General features: G+C 42.4%; 2 protein-coding genes across 3 annotated transcripts in view; one reads left to right on the top strand and one right to left on the bottom strand.

Annotated features, from left to right (window-relative positions):
* The window catches only part of nlgn2b (neuroligin 2b), a 140177-nt gene that overhangs the window by 100079 nt on the left and 20816 nt on the right, over positions 1–19282 (bottom strand). The window lies entirely within an intron of this gene.
* On the top strand, positions 48–3960 carry LOC144983808 (uncharacterized). Its single transcript, XM_078931221.1, has 7 exons — positions 48–624; positions 703–1496; positions 1620–1902; positions 2659–2834; positions 3087–3461; positions 3705–3884; positions 3952–3960. Exons 1-7 carry the CDS (start codon positions 480–482, stop codon positions 3958–3960), a joined length of 1962 nt encoding a protein of 653 aa, XP_078787347.1. The 5' UTR covers positions 48–479.

Below are 19282 nucleotides of genomic sequence, written 5' to 3'. Positions count from 1 at the left end.
ACTTCACAGCCATGCTGATCTTCACTTCTGCCAAGAGGATCTCCATCTACCTGTTCATCCAACCACCTACCTACTCCATTTGAGGCTTTTTCTTTTGGTCAAAAGTGACCAGACTTCCTGCCTCTCTGTCATCTATGTAGGCACTTCCAGAGAAAATGAGACCCTTTAACTCTTGTGCTATTTTATGGGGTCCAGATGACCCCACCCTTACCTTGACGTGTTATCCCTACCATGACAAAGGTGGATAAACGTAGAGAGGGTTTCATGTAATCCATGAACACCACTGAAGAACAAGACAAAAATAAATAAAAAAAGGTTTAGCGCACCATCTTGTGGGGTCCAGATGACCCCATTCCCAACTTAACGTGCTTTGAATAGCACAAGGGTTAAACCAACTGCGATCATCTTTTGATACATTTTAAAAGCACACCAGAGATATTTTAATTTTACACCAAAATAAATAAAAAAAACATGTTGTCATGGTGGCCTGTCAGTTACTCTCCCCCTCCCCCACCTTCTCTGCCTTTGACGCGACCAGCTGTTCTCACTCACCTCATCACTGCTGCAGCCTTCTTAAGGAGTCTGTGGATCTTCAGCCGACGCCAGTTCGTTGTTCCTCCCATGGTGCTTAGTCTGACCTATCCTTGCTCCTGTTTATTGCCAAGTTTCATGTCTTTAATTATCCCTCTCGATCTGCCTCAGGAATTATCCACTCTGATACTCACCTGGTCGCAGTCCTCTGGTCACTCGTGCTTCGCTCCTGGATCTCCTCGTCAAGACGCCTCCAGCCAGCTGACGCTCCACCTTCTGGGAAGACGCCAACACTCATCTTCAGCCCAATTAAAATCTACTTCAGACTTACCTCCTGTCCGAGTCTCCTTCCGGGTTCCAGCACTTGGGTCATTCAGAATCTGCGTCATATATTGACAGAACGAACTGGCCAAACTTCTGACCCAGCTGACCCGGTGGGGCTCCGTCACACCATCACCCTGCAAGGAAACCTCCTGAGTAGTCAAGCGGACGCTCTAACTCAAATGTCCACAGCCCAGCAGGATCTATTTCGCCGTCTCAACAGCATCTCTCAGACACTGTTTGAATTAACCAGTCAATCCTCTTCCCCTGCAGCCGCTGCCCAAGTTCCTAGTTCCGGCAACAACCCCACTTCCTCTTCCGCCTTCGTCCCGGAAAATGTCCGTCTACAGCCGGAACCTTTTTACGGCAACGTTGAGACCTGCGGAGGGTTCCTGCTTCAATGCCAACTAATCTTCCAACAGGCCCCCAGGTATTATCAGGCCGATCACAGCCGCATATCTCTGATTGTTAATTCACTCCGCAGCAAGGCGCTTCAGTGGGCTCAGGCTTTCCTAGCCACCCATCCCATCACACACCTACCTTTCGACCGCTTCATTGGGGAATTCCGTCTAGTGTTTGACCAACCCAGAAAGCAGGAAGAAGCCACCCGGCGGTTACTGAGTCTCAAACAAGGTAACCGCCCGGTAAGTGACCATCTAATCGACTTCCGCATTCTGGCGGTTGAAGCAGGTTGGCCGGATCCCGCACTCAAAGGCATCTATTATCAATCGTTGAACGATCGCATTAAAGACCACCTATGTTCACAGCCAGAAGCGGACACCTTTGAAGACCTTGTCGCCGCCTCCTTGAGGTCCGATGTCCGGTTACGTGAATGCCACGTCGAACAAAAGCGTAAGCCTCCGCCGCCTTCAGCTACTCTCGTTTCCCCGGTTAGGATTACCCTACCATCCAACCGTGATACTGCTACTTGCAATCTTGACAAACCCATGCAAATTGGTCACGCCAAGCTTTCCTCTGAAGAAAGACAAAGACGTCGTGATGAGGGATTATGCTACTATTGTGGTCAGACTGGTCACATTGTCTCTCAATGTAACGTCCGGTTAAATTCTCGAACCCCCCCGTTAGTTGACAGGCCACGGGGGGAAAATCCTGAACCAGCACCTAGCTCTAAGTTCTTGTTTGTTCCTGTCAAAGTCAGTAATAAATGCCAAGTATTTGAACTCCAAGCGCTTGTAGATTCTGGTGCAGAGCATAGTTTAATAGACCAACGTCTTGTTCATGACCTCTCGCTTTCAGTCGAAGACCTTTCCACGCCTATCAACGCGGCTGGGCTGGGTGGAAAACAACTAACTCGCATTACTAAGCGTACCAGTCCTTTTCTCATTCTGACCTCCGGTAATCATCGTGAATACTGTCAGTTTTTTGTCACTCAGTGCCCTCAAACACCCATAATTCTTGGCTTCTCGTGGCTCCAGAAACACAATCCGCATATTGACTGGGTTTCACCTCGCGTCGTTAACTGGAGCACCTATTGTATGGCCAACTGCCTACACTCGGCCATGCCCATCACTAATTATCCCGACCCTGGTCTAGGGAAGGATATCGACCTTTCTAAAGTCCCCTCCTGTTACCACGACCTTCGTTCGGTTTTTTCTAAATCCAAAGCTAGCGCTCTGCCCCCTCATCGTCCCTATGATTGCTCCATCGAGCTGTTAAATGGGGCTCCCCTTCCCAAGGGGAAGCTATACAATCTATCGGGACCCGAAAAAAGCGCCATGGAAAGCTATATACAAGAAGCCCTCTCTTTGGGTCATATCCGCCCCTCTTCTTCTCCTGTCGGCGCAGGGTTTTTCTTTGTGGAGAAGAAGGATAAGTCTCTCAGGCCATGTATTGACTTCCGCGAGCTCAATCAAATCACGGTCAAAGACAAATATTCCCTACCATTACTCGAATCTGTGTTTGACTCGGTACAACAGGCTAAGATTTTCTCGAAACTCGACCTCCGTAACGCTTATCACTTGGTACGCATGCGTGACGGAGATGAGTGGAAAACGGCGTTTAACACCCCGTTGGGGCATTATGAATACCTTGTTATGCCGTTCGGTCTTACCAACGCCCCTGCGGTCTTTCAGCGACTTGTAAATGACGTCCTGAGGGATTTCCTTAATAGGTTTGTTTTTGTTTATTTGGACGATATTCTTGTTTATTCCACCGATCAATCCCAACATGAACATCACGTCCGTCTAGTTCTTGAGAGGTTGCTCGAAAATCAGCTTTACGTCAAAGCAGAGAAATGCGAGTTTCACGTGTCCTCCATCCCTTTTCTGGGCTACATCATTGAGGCTGGCAATATCCGCCCTGATCCAGCTAAAATTGAGGCCGTCACTCAATGGGAGATACCGCAAACTCGTAAAAAACTGCAACAGTTCCTTGGGTTTGCCAATTTCTACCGCCGGTTCATACGTAATTATAGCAGTATAGCTGCCCCACTCACCCAACTCACCTCCATAAACAAAGTTTACGCCTGGAACCCGGAGGCTGATGCCGCCTTCAGAAAACTCAAGTCCCTTTTTGTGTCTGCTCCCATCCTGATTCAGCCCGATGTTACCAAACAATTCATCGTGGAGGTGGACGCCTCGGACTCCGGTGTAGGAGCTGTCTTATCACAACGCGAGGACACCGGTAAACTCAAGCCCTGTGCTTTTTTTTCACGGAAACTAAGTCCCGCCGAACAAAATTATGACGTGGGTAACCGTGAACTTTTGGCCATAAAATTGGCATTAGAAGAATGGCGTCACTGGCTGGAGGGAGCAGAAAAGCCTTTCCTAGTATTAACTGATCATAAGAACCTGGCCTATCTTCGCAGTGCCAAATGACTCAATTCCCGTCAGGCCCGGTGGTGCTTGTTTTTTGATCGATTCCATTTCACAATCACCTATCGTCCTGGCAGCCGCAACATCAAACCTGATGCCCTATCTCGCAAATACAACACCTCCGAGACTACCTCTGACTCTCCTATACTTCCTGCTTCATGTTTTATCGGCAATCTTACCTGGGAGGTCGAGAGCAAGGTACTCCAGGCCCAAGGAGAGATTCCTGATGGCATCTCCTGTCCTCCGGGCACTCTCTTTGTTCCAGACGCCCTAAGATCTGAAGTCCTCACATGGGGACACACATCCCGCATTGCCTGCCATGGAGGAGTTTACCGTACCTCCCGACTACTCAAGCGTCGTTTCTTTTGGCCCACCATGGAGCGCGATGTCAAGGAGTATATTGCGGCCTGTACCACCTGTGCCCGCTCGAAAACCTCCAACCGGCCTCCCTCTGGACATCTGCTACCCCTGTCCACGCCCAGCCGTCCCTGGTCCCACATAACGGTGGATTTCGTCTCCGGACTACCACCGTCCCAAGGCCATACGGTAATCCTGACTATTATTGATCGTTTTTCTAAAGCCGCTCAGTTTATTCCCCTGCCTCAGCTGCCTTCAGCCTCTGAAACGGCCGACGTCCTCATAAATCATGTTTTTCGTCATCATGGAATTCCCAGCGACATAGTGTCTGATCGTGGACCTCAGTTTACGTCGCAAGTTTGGAGGGCTTTCTGTTCCGCCCTGGGAGCCACCGTGAGCCTCACATCGGGCTACCACCCCCAATCTAATGGACAGGCAGAACGGGCGAACCAAGAACTGGAAGCGGCTCTCAGGTGTCTGGTAGCCCAGAATCAAGCTGACTGGTCCAAGTACCTGGTGTGGGTGGAATATGCCCACAATTCCCATTCTTCCACCGCCACAGGCATATCTCCTTTTGAGGCATCCTTGGGTTACTCACCCCCTTTGTTTCCTTCTCAGGAATTGGTTCTGGCAGTGCCTTCGGTCCAGCTCCACCTCCAACGGTGTCGGAACATCTGGCTGCAGACCAGGGCGGCTCTCCTTCGCACTAAGGAGAGCAACTGCCAGATAGCCAACCGCCACAGGGGGGTGAGTCCCAGTTACCAGTCTGGCCAAAAGGTTTGGTTATCTGCCCGAAACATTCCTCTCCAAGCCTCATCCCGTAAATTGGCCCCCAAATTCATCGGGCCCTACACCATTGACCGGGTCGTCAATCCCGCTTGTGTCAGGCTGCGTCTCCCGGCAGCCCTTAAGGTGCATCCCACGTTCCACGTTTCTCAGGTCAAGCCGGTCACTGAGAGTCCGCTTTGCCCGCCGTCCACTTCCCCGCCACCCGCCCGTACCATCGACGGCGCCCCCGCCTTTACGGTCAGCAAGATCCTGGATGTCCGGCGCCGTGGGCGGGGTGTGCAGTTTCTGGTGGATTGGGAGGGGTATGGTCCGGAGGAACGTTCTTGGATTTCCCGTTCCCTGATTCTGGACCATACCCTCATCGACGACTTCTACCGGGCCCATCCGGATCGTCGTCTTGGACCGCCAGGTGGCGGTCGTTGAGGGGGGGGTACTGTCATGGTGGCCTGTCAGTTACTCTCCCCCTCCCCCACCTTCTCTGCCTTTGACGCGACCAGCTGTTCTCACTCACCTCATCACTGCTGCAGCCTTCTTAAGGAGTCTGTGGATCTTCAGCCGACGCCAGTTCGTTGTTCCTCCCATGGTGCTTAGTCTGACCTATCCTTGCTCCTGTTTATTGCCAAGTTTCATGTCTTTAATTATCCCTCTCAATCTGCCTCAGGAATTATCCACTCTGATACTCACCTGGTCGCAGTCCTCTGGTCACTCGTGCTTCGCTCCTGGATCTCCTCGTCAAGACGCCTCCAGCCAGCTGACGCTCCACCTTCTGGGAAGACGCCAACACTCATCTTCAGCCCAATTAAAATCTACTTCAGACTTACCTCCTGTCCGAGTCTCCTTCCGGGTTCCAGCACTTGGGTCATTCAGAATCTGCGTCATATCATGACACATGTTTCTTTAAGAACATAGTTTCTGCATAGCAGCTTTAATTCATTAGAAATTCACCTCTGAGTTTTGGGCAGGACCAATGACGGGGAGCTCCCCCACCCCCCCTTTATTTTCCTGTTGTTGAGAGCTCGGGCAGGGAGCTGGTGGCCCCGCCCAGCATGTATTCTACATCATTGTTACATTAAATTATATCGTTATTCTCTACCCATGATTTACAGTAATTTGAATAAAGAAATACTCACAAAGGCTATTTTAAGCTTAAATTGCTTTATAATTAAAAAAATGCCACAAGAACATGATAAAAACAATTTTTTTGTCGGTGTGGGTCTTTAAAATAAGTAATATTTTTTTGTTTTGTTTCGTTTTTGGCTAATTGCAAATAAAATGATATCACTTTGATTGGATAGTGAAACATTTTTTTAAAACCCCTGTCTTGAGTGTAACACAGAAACTCCCCTTGTCAGCCTATGTCTGTCTCCATACTGCTTTATCAAAACTGCTGTGGAGAACAGCTTCAAATAACCATTAATCCAAATCCCTTCAAATTCCATGTTGAAATTGTTAATTTTATAGCAATTCTGTAATGTTTTAGGATGCACTTTTTTCCACATACAAATATAAGATTTGGACATACTTTCATTGCCTTTGGCTCTGCTGCATCTTTCAGTTCAGTCAGATGGCATTGATGCTAGTACACCCTCCACCGTTGTATAAGGGAGCAAATTTCCAGAGGGTAATAGTACTTTAAGCTTATTATAATTGCAATTAACTTGACAAATTGCAGTGCATGTGTCATTCGAAAAGAAAAAGATTTTGGACAGCTTCTGAGTGGGCACCAGAGGCCATGCTCCATTTAAATATCAGGTCAAAACAAATTAAACATCTTTTTTTTTTTCCCAGCTACACTTAAGCTTGGACTCACGGCATGAAAAAGCATATGAAAAAATAAATAACTAAAAAGAGTTCACCAGTAGTCCAACAGAAATTAATTAAAGGTGTCCTAATGAAGCATCAATGCAAGTTACTAAAGCACCGCAGGGTTCAGAGAGGAGCAGGAACCAGGAGCAGATAAGAGATGTTAGACAAAAGGCCTTTTGTCACTGCTGGACCAGAAAATCAATATGTTGCTGTTGGTCAGTGTCTTTGTTGTCGTTGTATTTCTGTTTAAAACCTGTGGATTACACAGAAACCCGTTTATCTCACACCTCTCTACACCAAAAGAGAGACATCTTGACAGCTGCTGGCAGCCTCCCTTAAAATAGGCTATGGGTGAACACTGGTGCCTTTAGGGGGCTGCTACTTCTTATTTAGCTATTTTCTCAGTGCTTTTGTGATTGCGAGCAGGAGAATGTGTCATAACGACACCAAGTAGAGTGCAGCGTCTGGTGACAGATTAATTAGGGATGATCTAAGTGAGATGTTAGCTGTTTTAGCTCAGATATCTGTGGGTGATGTACACAGTTGGGGGGGGGGGGGTGCAACCATGCCTACACCTTCTCAATTCTACAAGCGAGGTGGTTGGAGGCGCACACATGCTGCAGCTATCCCTTGAAGCACCACATGTTTCAGAACTTACTAGACATGTGCTTTCAATGTGTGTCTCGTGTCCCCATCGTGGGTGTTACGAACATTTCTTTGGCAAACATTTACGTCTAAGTGATTCGTTCCCGTCTATGACAACCACATTCGACTGACAGGCGGATCTCTCCCGCTTCATTTGGAGGAGGCCTGGGTGGTAGGACACTGAGAGGCTGCCTGTTAAATCCATCTATCCACTTTCTAAACCCGCTTTGTCCTGTGCAGGGTCATGGGGGTCGCTGGAGCCCGTCCCAGCTACATCAGCCCCAAGTCGGGATTCACCATGGAAAGCCTGCCGGTCCATCATGGAGGTACACACACAAAAAAAAACACAAACTCACAACTAAAGGGCGATTTTATAACCATCTACCACCTATGAAACACATTTTTGGATAGAGGGAGGAAGCCGGAGTGCCCAGAGAACATGCAAACTCTTCTCACTGAAACAAAAGTGCTAACCACTACACCGTGCAACCCGCCTTGAAATCACGAGAAAAAAAGGATGCCATGGTAACAAAGACTGACAAGAGTACAGAGGGCCTAACATGCAAATGGTTTAGCATATATAGTTCTTCAGGGTGTTTTCTAAAGCTTTATCTGTTCTGGCATGACCTTTATTACATTCAGTGTTGCTTTGATCTTGTTGGGCTGCAACAGTTTCTAACAATATATTTAAAAAAAAAAAAGGTCAAAATATTTGGTGGACCACTCGATATGTTGGCATGATTCACAGCACCTTGCTGATCACGTTAGAAAAGAAAAAAAGAAAATTTAAATTCCTCCTCCAATAATCTTGTGATCTATTTTCAAAGTGTTCCCAGTGTTGATTGTGCCGTAATCCAAAACTTGTGTTGTTTTAGAGGACATCGTTTCTACAGATTAGCAGCAATAGTTTGTAAGAAATTCGCCTTCGAGTTGTGTGCAGGATTGTTGCTCTCTGTTTGCACTTTCACTGCTTGCAGCCCCTCACAACCTCAGCCTTACATTAAAGGTACAACAAAAAGGGTGAGCAATATCCAGCCGTACAGTTTAGAGCCAGATTCCAGCTCAGACGAGGAAATCAAAGACGTTCATGGATCTATTTGTCTTTAAGTGGATGTATCAGAATGGAGTGGAGCAGGAAGCTTGTGGCTTGCTGTTGTAGCTTCAACTTCACTGCTGCAAGCTTTTTTTTTGTCTGCTCCTTCTTCACAATGACTTGACAAAAAATACACAGAAGGCACTTTTATGCTTAATTTTCTTTAAATGTGTCAATCATCAGAAAAATGCAACAAAAACATGTTAAAAGCCTCAAAAAACATGATTTTGATAGAAGTGGGTCTTTAAAGTAGTTATAGAGAGCACCTTTAATCAGGTCTAGTTTAAGTCAAAAAGTAAAAAGTATATATAGATGTATATATTTTTGGTGGCTGTAAGAGTTTTGAAACTATATAATGCCTGATTAGAGGTAAAAGCAGAGAATCTAACCTTTTCAGCTCACCTGTGCAACCTCTGTGTACAAAGTTCCCAAATGTTACAAAGTGCGTGACAGTCAATGTACAGGTAAATATTTTCTTCTATTAAATCTCCTTTTTAATGTCCTATTTTATGATGGCTAAATAAATAAATATATAGTTGTCGAATAACTTAAAAAAAAGCAGATCTTTACATCTCCCCATTTGCCGCATTTGTTTGTTTGCAACGGAACTCGCTATTCCTTCTTCTACAGCCGTTTCCGGTATTTTAGACAGTTCTGCGCATGTCAAAATGATTTATTCCGATCGAAAGTGTGGGGTATGTAAAGGTTTGTTTTAATCGGATTAGGTTTTTCAGGGCCCATGTAAACTGTAAACTCTAAACTGATCTTTGATCTGATCAGACATTTTGCACTTGTAACACTTGTTATGTTTTAACCTGTTTTTTTTTTTATCTCTTTGCTTTTTCTGTTAAAGCATAATGTGCTCTACTTATGAATGATGAAAGATGCAATACAAAGACAGTAAATTGATTGATTAAAGATGTACTCCAAATAACCCTCGTCTAAATATGAGGGAGGACTCTACAATAAAAGGGGTCCATCTGAATGTTCAAATGCGTAAAGGGATCTATTTGATTCATTGGATTCTTCAAGCTGCCATGAGATTGGATTAGCATTAAGGAAACCATTTATCGCAGTTTACGCCATCTTTGGCGATATGTGTATCGCACAGGCACTCATCGAGATGGCGATAAATTAGGGATTGTGGAGGCCCAGTGGCAGAGCTAGAACGTTTCATATAGGAGGGGGAGGGATGGGGGCAGAAGACGTCGGAAGGATGACAAATAAAAACAACAATAAAAAGCCTTTACAAATGGTCAAATGATCAAAAATACATACTCATAAAAAATACGTAATTTTAGGGTCTCAAAATTGTGTTTAAAATATTATTTGTGTTATTTTTGCAATGACTATAGAAGCTTGATTTCTTAACTGTTGTCAGTAATAATAATATTGACTCAAAAGTTGGGGAGGAAGTTGCAGGCTAATTATAAACAAAGTTAAAAATATGTCAATTAAAAAAACAGGTTCCAGGTAAGTTTGAACTTTAATTTTACTTAGAATCTGTGTAACATTTCTGTATTGTGTTTGTGCTTTTGACTAGACACAAGCTTTCACAGTGCAGCTACACACAAGCCATTATGTACAGCAGTTAATATAGTTGTCCGGCTTTAGCGGTAGTTCCATTAGAAACCCTTTTTGCTGCTATAATCAACAATTTAAATCTATAATTTTCTGAGAAATGCAAGTTGACTCCTCAAATTACTCCTTCAGCTTTACTGAAAAGCTTAAAAATGTTGGCCTAAACTTCCAGACTTGAGCGGATGCTTTTGTACCTTTCATGTTTGTGGGTCTCGCCGGGATCCATTAAAAAGGTGTCTGATACAAGTGGTACAGGAACACAGCCCCGATATGAGGTCATACGGAAAGAGCAAAGCGTGTGGCTAAAATAAAGTCGAGGAGGAGGTCGGCTTAAAAAAAGACAAGGAGAGAGGAGCCGACTGGGAACAGTTCGGTGAAAACAGTCATGGCTTCAAAAGAGGCAGGTGCAAAGAACAAGGGTGACATGTTATTAAGTGCTTTGCTGGATGTCATGCCGCACTTCGTCCTTCAGTCTCCTTCCATAAAGCTCCACTGTCCTGACCCTTTGTGAGTAAAGCGTCTGCTGCCCATTCATTTAGCTGCTTTTACAACCTAAACAAGCCCCTTTAAAGAGGCTTTTCATGGGATATAATAAACATCCGTCACTTGTTAGAACCAATTCACGACTGATCTCATTTAGTACGGTCATCAGACTTGACGACCTCGTCCTGCACTGACATCAGATCGCGCCTGTTAGAGGTGAAACCTTTAAGGCACTCATAGGCGACTCGTTTCACACTAAATCTATCATGTTAAGAGGTATTTTGGACAGTTGTTATCATACTATATAACTTCCTAATTGTTTTGCTTTCATTTTTTTTTGCAGTTATAGGTGTGTTCAGTTGCCGTTTTAACAATTATTTGATGCAATGATTTGATGCTTCTGGACTGCATTCATTTGTAAACAGCCATTCTTCCTTAGCTGCTTTTATGCTGCTTATTTTAATCCAGTCAGCTCAAAAAGGATGGTGCCGTGAGTTTAGGTAGAGTAACGCAAGTTTTGCCAAAACGGGTGTTAGTTAAATGTTTAAGAGGATATAAAATGTGCACTTGTGGTGGAGAACCCCTCCAATTAGCAAATAATTTGTGCTAAATATTAGTGATTTAACAGGGGTGCCAGTATCTAGGCTCAAGGGCTGCTGCTGCTGGTTTTCCAAAATTCCTGCTTTATATGCATTTGATTACCTGGATCAGGTGTGTTTAGCCAATAAGCAGCTTTTTTTTTAACTTGTCCTGTCCAACAGCTGAGCAAACAGATGAGAGCTGAAAGCCTCTTGTGTTGGACATATTTCACTGTAACAACGGGGGTTATGAATCTTTCGACACACTTGGTGTTTGTTTGAATTAACCCTTTTTGTAATTTTAGGCTAAACTTTATTCATCTAACCCAGGGGTCGGGAACCTTTTTGGCCAAGAGAGCCATAAATGCCACATATTTTGAAATGTAATTTCGAAAGAGCCATACAATAATGTAGTGTCCCTTTCCCACACTGAGGCACGGAGACTTAACCTCTTTTAAAGTTCTTTATTCCGATTACTGCAGACCGCAACAAACGCCGAACAATTCATTCAGCAACTCCTGAATCTCTCCCGCCGAGACGAGTGCGCTTCTCCCAACTTTATATTCCCCTGCTACCGCTGCAGCCCCTCCCATTTCCCTTATTCGGCCAATAGCTGAACCCCATTGGTCCAAACTACCTAACAACAGGCTGAGCGACAGAACTGAGGGCCAATCAGATCTCTGCTTGACGCGTTCAATGAACTCCAGAACTTTTAACGCGGCCCAACAGCCATCCAACTCAGTCCGCGACAATTTGTTTAAAACTAAATATACAAGTGAATGTGTGCATTTGATTTAATTTCAACATTTTTAAAGTACAATAAGTCTGAGGATTCTTTTTAATAACATTGTTATGCTGTTGCTAATAAATGGTGAGTATTTCTCGTGGTAGTTTTGCTGATGGTTTAGTCCGGTTGATCCGTGGTGAGTTTCTGCTTCATGCAGGCGTTGAGACTTTAAACGTGATTGTAGGTCTGAATGTTCTGTAGATGTGAGACAGACTGATCACATGCAGACCTGGAGTCAAACACACACTCACACGCTGCAGTGAGTGACGGGCAGCGGGTTTTACGTTTTTACAATCCCTGCGCGATTCACCTGCTGCCTGTCCCCACAACACCTCAGCCCCACCCTCTGCTTTCTCCCTCACACATCCCGTCCCCGCATCTGCGCGCTCTTTCTCAGAGACGGGAGCGCGCAGTTTTAGGCACGGCAATTCACAAGTTTCCAGCTGGTACAAACTCTGTGAAATAATAGATAATAGTAACTGATAGCGCTGGCGCAGATTTTTCTCTCTAAGCACTGCTACTACTGCGCGCCTCTGGCATCGCATCGCGCCCGAGAAGGACTGGTCTAATGAAAAAAAAAAAACTATAATTAAAGATTTGTCTGCGAGCCACATGTGACCATCAAAAGAGCCATATATGGCTCGCGAGCCATAGGTTCCCGACCCCTGATCTAACCTATATTAAAACCTTTTTTTGGTTGGACAGAAAAGAAAAGGAGGGAAGAAGAGAGAGGGACATGGGGGGGGGGGGGGGGTGATTATAGAAGGGGGGTAAAACCATGAAGCAGCATAAAGCAAAAAGGTGCTGGATGGTTATAATCTCTACGGTCAGGTTTAGAAGTAATACAGATCTAGAAGGGGCGGGGCCTGTCCACACACACACTCAGATGTTAGAAACATGCCTGTTTACAATAAGCAGCTTTAATGGCAGGTTGGTCGGAAAATATATAGGTCACCAGCCCTTGAGGCACCCAAGATCTATGCCAGGGTATCGAAATGTAGATACCCGTAAATCACCGATTTAGGTATTGACAACGCCATTAAAGCATTGATTAACAATTAGTAAATGAGAAAATAAAATGTGCATGTGTTATTTCTAGATATTTTTGGTTATACGGTGAGCTAGTCTAGTGTTTTGTGCCAAAACATCCCCCCAAGCCACAGGATATAGAATTGTCTCAGTCCCATGACCATGACTAAAGTGGGCTACACAAAATTTGTCTAACGTTTCAACGTGAGAGCACCTACTTTTATTGAGGCATCTGATAAGTGGAATAACTTGCAATACAGAAAAAAGGTCATGAAAAAATGTATGATTGGCAAGAACATGTTGAAAACAGGAAGTAGAACAAGAATGGTTATTAGTTCTCCATAGAAGTCTATGGATTTTTGACTTCTTGGAACCAATAGATACTTCCTATTTGGACTGCGAGGGGGATGGGTCACTCAGTCCACTTTTTATATACAGTCAATGGCTGGATGCTGACTGTTATTTTTAAAAAGTCACTAACAGGGTCTAAATAGATAAAGTACAGTGAAGTTTATAGATAAATAAAAACACTGGGACAAAATCAGCTCATCAAGCAGACTTCAGATTAAGAAGTCTAGTTTGAAATCGTGCAATTATTCTTCGCAAACAAGTTCTTATGCAAAGGGCCTCCAGTCTAATCAAGCCTCCTCCTGCTGGGTGAAATCACTTTAATTTGAAATGCCAATCCATCCATCTCTCATACCTGCTCAAGGGTCGTGATCACTGCAATCTCCGTTGTCACAGCAACAAGCATGCCCTTGAATTATTTGTGCCATATAATCAAAAATGAGTCTGAGCATTAAAAAAAAAAATACACCGAAGATATGACAATGTCCAAATGAAGTTACTCTACCCACCCCCCACCACCATAAAGTAAATTGGATCATTCTTTAAGTGTGTGGCTGACAGACACATGTCAGCCACACCTGCTCTTTTCTTATATAAGATCGTGTGAGTTCCGAAGAAAAGTGGGCTAGAAATGGCTCGTGTGGCTGATAATGTACGGCACATTTACACAATTCCCCACAGTGACAGAGCTGTGAGATCGTTGGGGGAGGGTGGCAGCTGCTGATGGGATATTGCACCATGGTGGGCAGATAAGAGGTGTGCTCCAGAACCGATGCAAGACTTTAAACAATGTGACATGAAGTGTTGCAGGAAGGGGGGAACATATAGCTGCATTAGCGACACAGAGTTGTATGTGGATTTAATGAGACAGTGAGAGTGTGATGCTCTTGTGGCTGTACTGGCTGAGATGAACTCACAGGAGGTGAGAATGAGCAGACAGTGTGGCACACAAAGGAACGCAATTGCATGGAGAAATCTTTAGAATTTAATCAAGCAAGAGCAAGCTATAGCTGCAACACTTTGTTTCTTTTCTTCTTTTTTTTTTTTGCATCAGTATCAATTTTGTATTGTGAGAAATGGAGGGCATTGTGTGCTCCTGAGAAGGAGCATGAATTTCCAACTGTATGACATACAGACTCTCATGAGACAGGTTCGGGTTGAATCTTACATCATAAATTGTTGTCCAGTTAGTAAATGATGCAGCCAGGAAACAGACTGCAAGACATCAGTCACCAAGTTTGTTGGAGTACAGCATGGCAAGAGCAATCTCTACATAAGAAATAATGTTGGGTGTTGTCTACTTAGTAATATTTAAATGCTGCAATACTATTTACAGAAAAACAAACATTTACAAAAATATCTGAACCTGGTGTTTTATTATTTTTTAATGCTATTAAAGGAATAATCATCAATATTTTTGCTTATAATTAAATATAAACCACCGCATGAGGCACAAGAACATATTGACAAAGTGTTTAATTATTTTGATACCTGCTGGTTACACTACAAGCATAGAAACTGTGGCTGTCGGCCCCAGAGGTTTGGTCATTACACCATAGCTGCAGGGTTAACAGATTCTTTAGTCACTGCAGTTGCCGTGGGCCGCGTTTCCATTACTGTCTCAGGCTTGTTCTGTTTTCTGATTGCAAAAAATGTCAAATAAGTACATTTGAAATATACAGCTTGTACAGTAGACAAGCATAATGAAAAAGTAATATTTGGTTTTTGAAAATGACTATGGATGTGTTATTTATTGGCCCTTTAAAAGGGGAGATGTAATGAGTAATGTGTAATGCAACACATTATGTTAGTAAATGCAACACTTTACCTTTAAAGTAATTGCGTAATTGCATAAGCACTTCACTGTGTAAAATGTTGCATATCAGCACAAGGCTGCTTTTCTGTGCTTCAGAATTCACTGGAGTTAACATTAATTAGTAAACAGTTGAAGAGTTAAGGAAGTCAAAAGAATGTCAGCACTGGAGCTTTAAGGGTTAATCTGCAACCTCCATGCTAAACTCAAATCAAATTTTTCGGAGTACAAGTCGCAGATTTTTGCATAGTTTAGCCTGGGGTGTGACTTATACTCAGGGGTGACTAAGTGATTTTTCAAAGATAAATAAGAACAACCACAAGAGGGCACTGTGTATATTTGTATCTGTAATTGCTACCGACATCAACACAGAAGAAGACCTATAATTCAGGTTCAAGCCGGGCTCAGCAGAGTTGTTCCAAAGTGACATAGAGAATGAAGAATTCAACAGATTTAGTGATTTGAAGTGATATAAAGAGTTTAGTTGACTTCTTTAGCATGTTCTTTATGGTTATCTGGATAATTGAACACTAAATAAGCATCAATGTGTTACAGTAGTGAAGTGTGCAGATATTCACTCTATTGTTTTCTATTCTGTTATTACGGTTGACCTTTAAAGATGAAATGCCCGTTCTTGGTCCCACATTTTAGTACTTTTCTCCCAAATCTATGACTCATACTCAAGTGCGACTTGTATGACTTTTTATTCTTTATTATGTACTTTTTTGCTGCTGCCACTTTTACTCTGGAGTTACCTGTTTTCAAAAAATCTGACAAATAGTGTATCATTCCTCTGCGTTGCTCATCGCCGTTTTGACAAAATGTGGTTTCTATTAGCATTAGCATATTAGCTGTCATTACAAACATAGACGTTTCTTCAAACAGTGTGATACAGCACGCAGGTTTCTTTTTTTGGTCTTTTTCTTTCATCAAATGTCAGAATTTACCTACATCCCACGTTTTTGTCCACCTCCTCTTGAAGTCGTGAAAGCTAGAAAAGTTGTCTAGCTTGGCGCTGCAGCTTCTCGATTTGTGGACTGAGATATTGTCAACATTTGCAAAGATGAAACATACGGAGGCAGATTTAAGCACATTATGGTTAGGATTTGAGTCATTCAATTTTCTTTGAAGAGTCACGCACCAAGAAGACAGAACACGTCGTGGTTTATGTACTCCACTACTGTCTGTTGTTTATTTTGCATGTCTGTGCCCTTCTTCACTGAACTAAAAGATGGCGAAGTCTTGTTGGAGAAAAATGTCAGGCATTCTGTATTTGAAGCACTTATTGAAATGTGTCTAACATCAATAGCTTTGCCCAAATGAAAAGAGACTTATATTTGAAGCATAATTTTATTTGGCCAAACTAAAGAATCAAAAACATGGTAAATGGCATATACTTAATTAGCGCTTAAACACCATCTCACACACACAATCACACACAGATGGCGGCTCCGCTGCTGAACACTGGCGCCAACCTATAACCACCAGAAGCAACGTGGGGTTCAGTGTTTTGCCCAAAAACACTTTTACACTGTGATCTTCCAATCAGATTTTGACCACTCTGCCTCTGCAGATCAGTCAACTTCTGATTCCTTGAAACATCCTTAGTACACTCCAAATGCATTTTTCGAGTGTAACTTGATTTTAGACCATGAAAAGCTATATTGCACAAAGAATGGTAAATTCGCATAGGTTATAGTTGGACACAATCAAAAATCCTCGTATAATAACCTTTCTAGTGTTAACCCTTTAATACCAGAGATACCTAGATAACAAACGTTCCTTGACACACCGTAACTCCTCGACCATTTATGTTATTAACGTGAATAAGCTGATTCTGACATGAAAACACGTGGCTTTGCACCAATATACAGTACATTACTAACATAAAGTGTAGCATATTAGCACAAGGCTGCTTTTTTCTGCTTCAGATTCCACTGGAATTATGATAATTGTATAAACAGTTGAAGAGTTACAGAAGTTGAAAAAGTATCAACTGAAGCTTAAGCACTGGTGTTAAAGGGTTTAGTAAATGTCTTTCAATTTAATATCATATATGTGACTACGATTTTTTTTCTGAAAAATAAAAATATTTTTAATAAGGTACAACTGGATTACTTCCAACGTAGACCTTTTAGCTAAATTTTGCTTCACCACAGACATATACACGAGAACAATAACCTTAGTTAATGAGAAAGATCACAGGAAGGAAGAAAACAGCTTGACTTCTACAACCAGTAACTTTTTTAAAAGAAATGCAACTGAAAAAAAGGCTCTTACTGTAGTTTCCACCAAATATACACAATGGCTTTGCTGCTGAGATGTTGCAAAAATGAAACAGAAGGAAGAATATTTCCATCAAGTATTTATTGGGATATTAAATGGTAAAATGATGTGAATCATTTTCATATGAAGAGGGGGGAAAACTACAGTAGAATAGTTTGCATTACATGGATGACGTCTTGAATTACAAGTGCTTGGTAAAATACGTTTTAAATATAACCTTTTTTTTATTTGTGTGACTTAGTAACTATGTTTATTAAAGTTACCGGCTGTTATGTGTTCGCTTTTTGTTGTCTCAAATAAAGACACACCTCTTTTTGCTGCTGAAACTAGCATCAAATCACTGTACTATTGCACTCAAGTTCAGTTGTGTTCTAAGAATCCAAACAAATTAATAATTTACAGATGTTTACAAGGGTTGAGGATAACAAGTAAAGTGACTTGGGTCTCTTGGAAAACACTCAACCGTTTTTCTTTCTCCCTAAAATAAACCACTAAAGGTTAATGGAGTTGCAGCTTGGTGGAGATCTTTTAGGTATCAAGGATGGTCGAGGTATATCATGAATTTGATCTGCCATATTTTCTGCACTATAGGGTGCACCGGATTATTAAGTGCACCATCAATGAGTGGGTCCAAACTTATGTCATATATAAGGTCCAGTAAATTATGAGGTGCATTAAACAAGACAAGGACGTCTAGTTTGTACATGGTGAGGACATATCGCTGAAAAATTGCAACTGAATTGACTTCATTTGGTTGGAACCTGAAACAAGGTATTTTCTATGGTTGACGTCACACGGGATATATCCAGTTATATATTACACAGTCAATGCTCCCAATATTGTGAATAACACGTAAAAAACAGATAGATCCCGCTAAAATAAATGTTACTGTGACTACGCTAAATCCCCAACCTTGTTAGTAAGACATAAAAACCAACCTGATACCGCTAAAAAAAACATTACTGTGATTAGGGGGTGGGAAGTGGGAAAGGAGTGGGGGGCTGTGCGTAGGTACAGGGAGGGGGCCCTGTTTTTCAATGTCTGTGCTTATTTTAATTTTCATGATTGTTTTTATATTATTTATTTTGTTTTGTTTTAATGTAAAGCACTTTACGTTATGCTAACACTAAAATACCGACTGATACCACTAAAAAAAATGTTACTCTGTGAGTACACTAACTTTCAGCGTTGTCAGTAACATGTTAATAAAAAAACAGTCTGACACTGCAACAAGTTAACCGCGTTAGCTGCGTCGTCTTCACAAAATTTACAATAACTCTTAACCTTATTTGCAGCCGGGTCAAGTTTACATAAAAGCATGATTCTAATTTTATAGAATTATTACTTTATTACAGGGAGGATGGAGATAAAGAGTAAAAAAAAACAGAATTTAATTTTGACAGAGCACAGTGTACCTCTTGAAATAGCTTCAACATTAGCAAGCACAACCAGAATCAATCCATATATAAGGCGCACCGGATTATAAAGCATACTGTAGCTTCAAAAAAAAAAAAATCAAGGCTTTTAACTGCCACCTATAGTGTGAAAAAATACAGTACTTGCTATAAACATTGCTAAAATATGCCAATTTAGGACGACAATTCTACAAATTTCTGAACTATATTTTCTTTAGAACCTGTAACCAAGGATTTAAAGATAAATGTTTCATACGAACACAGCTGTTTAATAGTCATCTATTCAGATAATGATCAAACACGTCTACAGGTGCCAACTATCGACCCTTAATCAATGAGTACAGATCTCGAAATCATCCAAAAATCTTTAGCAACCACAGTAGAAACAGTGACACCCATTTTGTTCCACTTTAATCAATAAGGCTTCATTTATTTTCCGATAACATCTGCACCATTTGATCTAATCAGCGCCTCTCAACAGTCTCAAACTAGTCATCACCGGAAGCTGGATGTTCGATGAAGTCAGAGACCCCCTATCCAGCAAACATATCAGTAAAAACTACTCTGATTACTTCAGATCTCCCAA

Source organism: Oryzias latipes, chromosome 14 (assembly GCF_053564925.1).
Source record: "Oryzias latipes strain Hd-rR chromosome 14, Olatipes_Hd-rR_3.1".
NCBI classification, from domain to species: domain Eukaryota; kingdom Metazoa; phylum Chordata; class Actinopteri; order Beloniformes; family Adrianichthyidae; genus Oryzias; species Oryzias latipes.
Note: the sequence above shows the minus strand (reverse complement) of the source record. Positions and strands in the feature narration are given on the sequence as shown.

Coding starts and splice junctions, on each gene's coding strand:
- LOC144983808 (XM_078931221.1), top strand. CDS start 480: ATGGTGGCCTGTCAGTTACTCTCCCCCTCCCCCACCTTCTCTGCCTTT. Junction 625..702: donor AGTTCGTTGTTCCTCCCATG/GTGCTTAGTCTG, acceptor GATCTGCCTCAG/GAATTATCCACTCTGATACT. Junction 3,462..3,704: donor TGGACGCCTCGGACTCCGGT/GTAGGAGCTGTC, acceptor AATTCCCGTCAG/GCCCGGTGGTGCTTGTTTTT.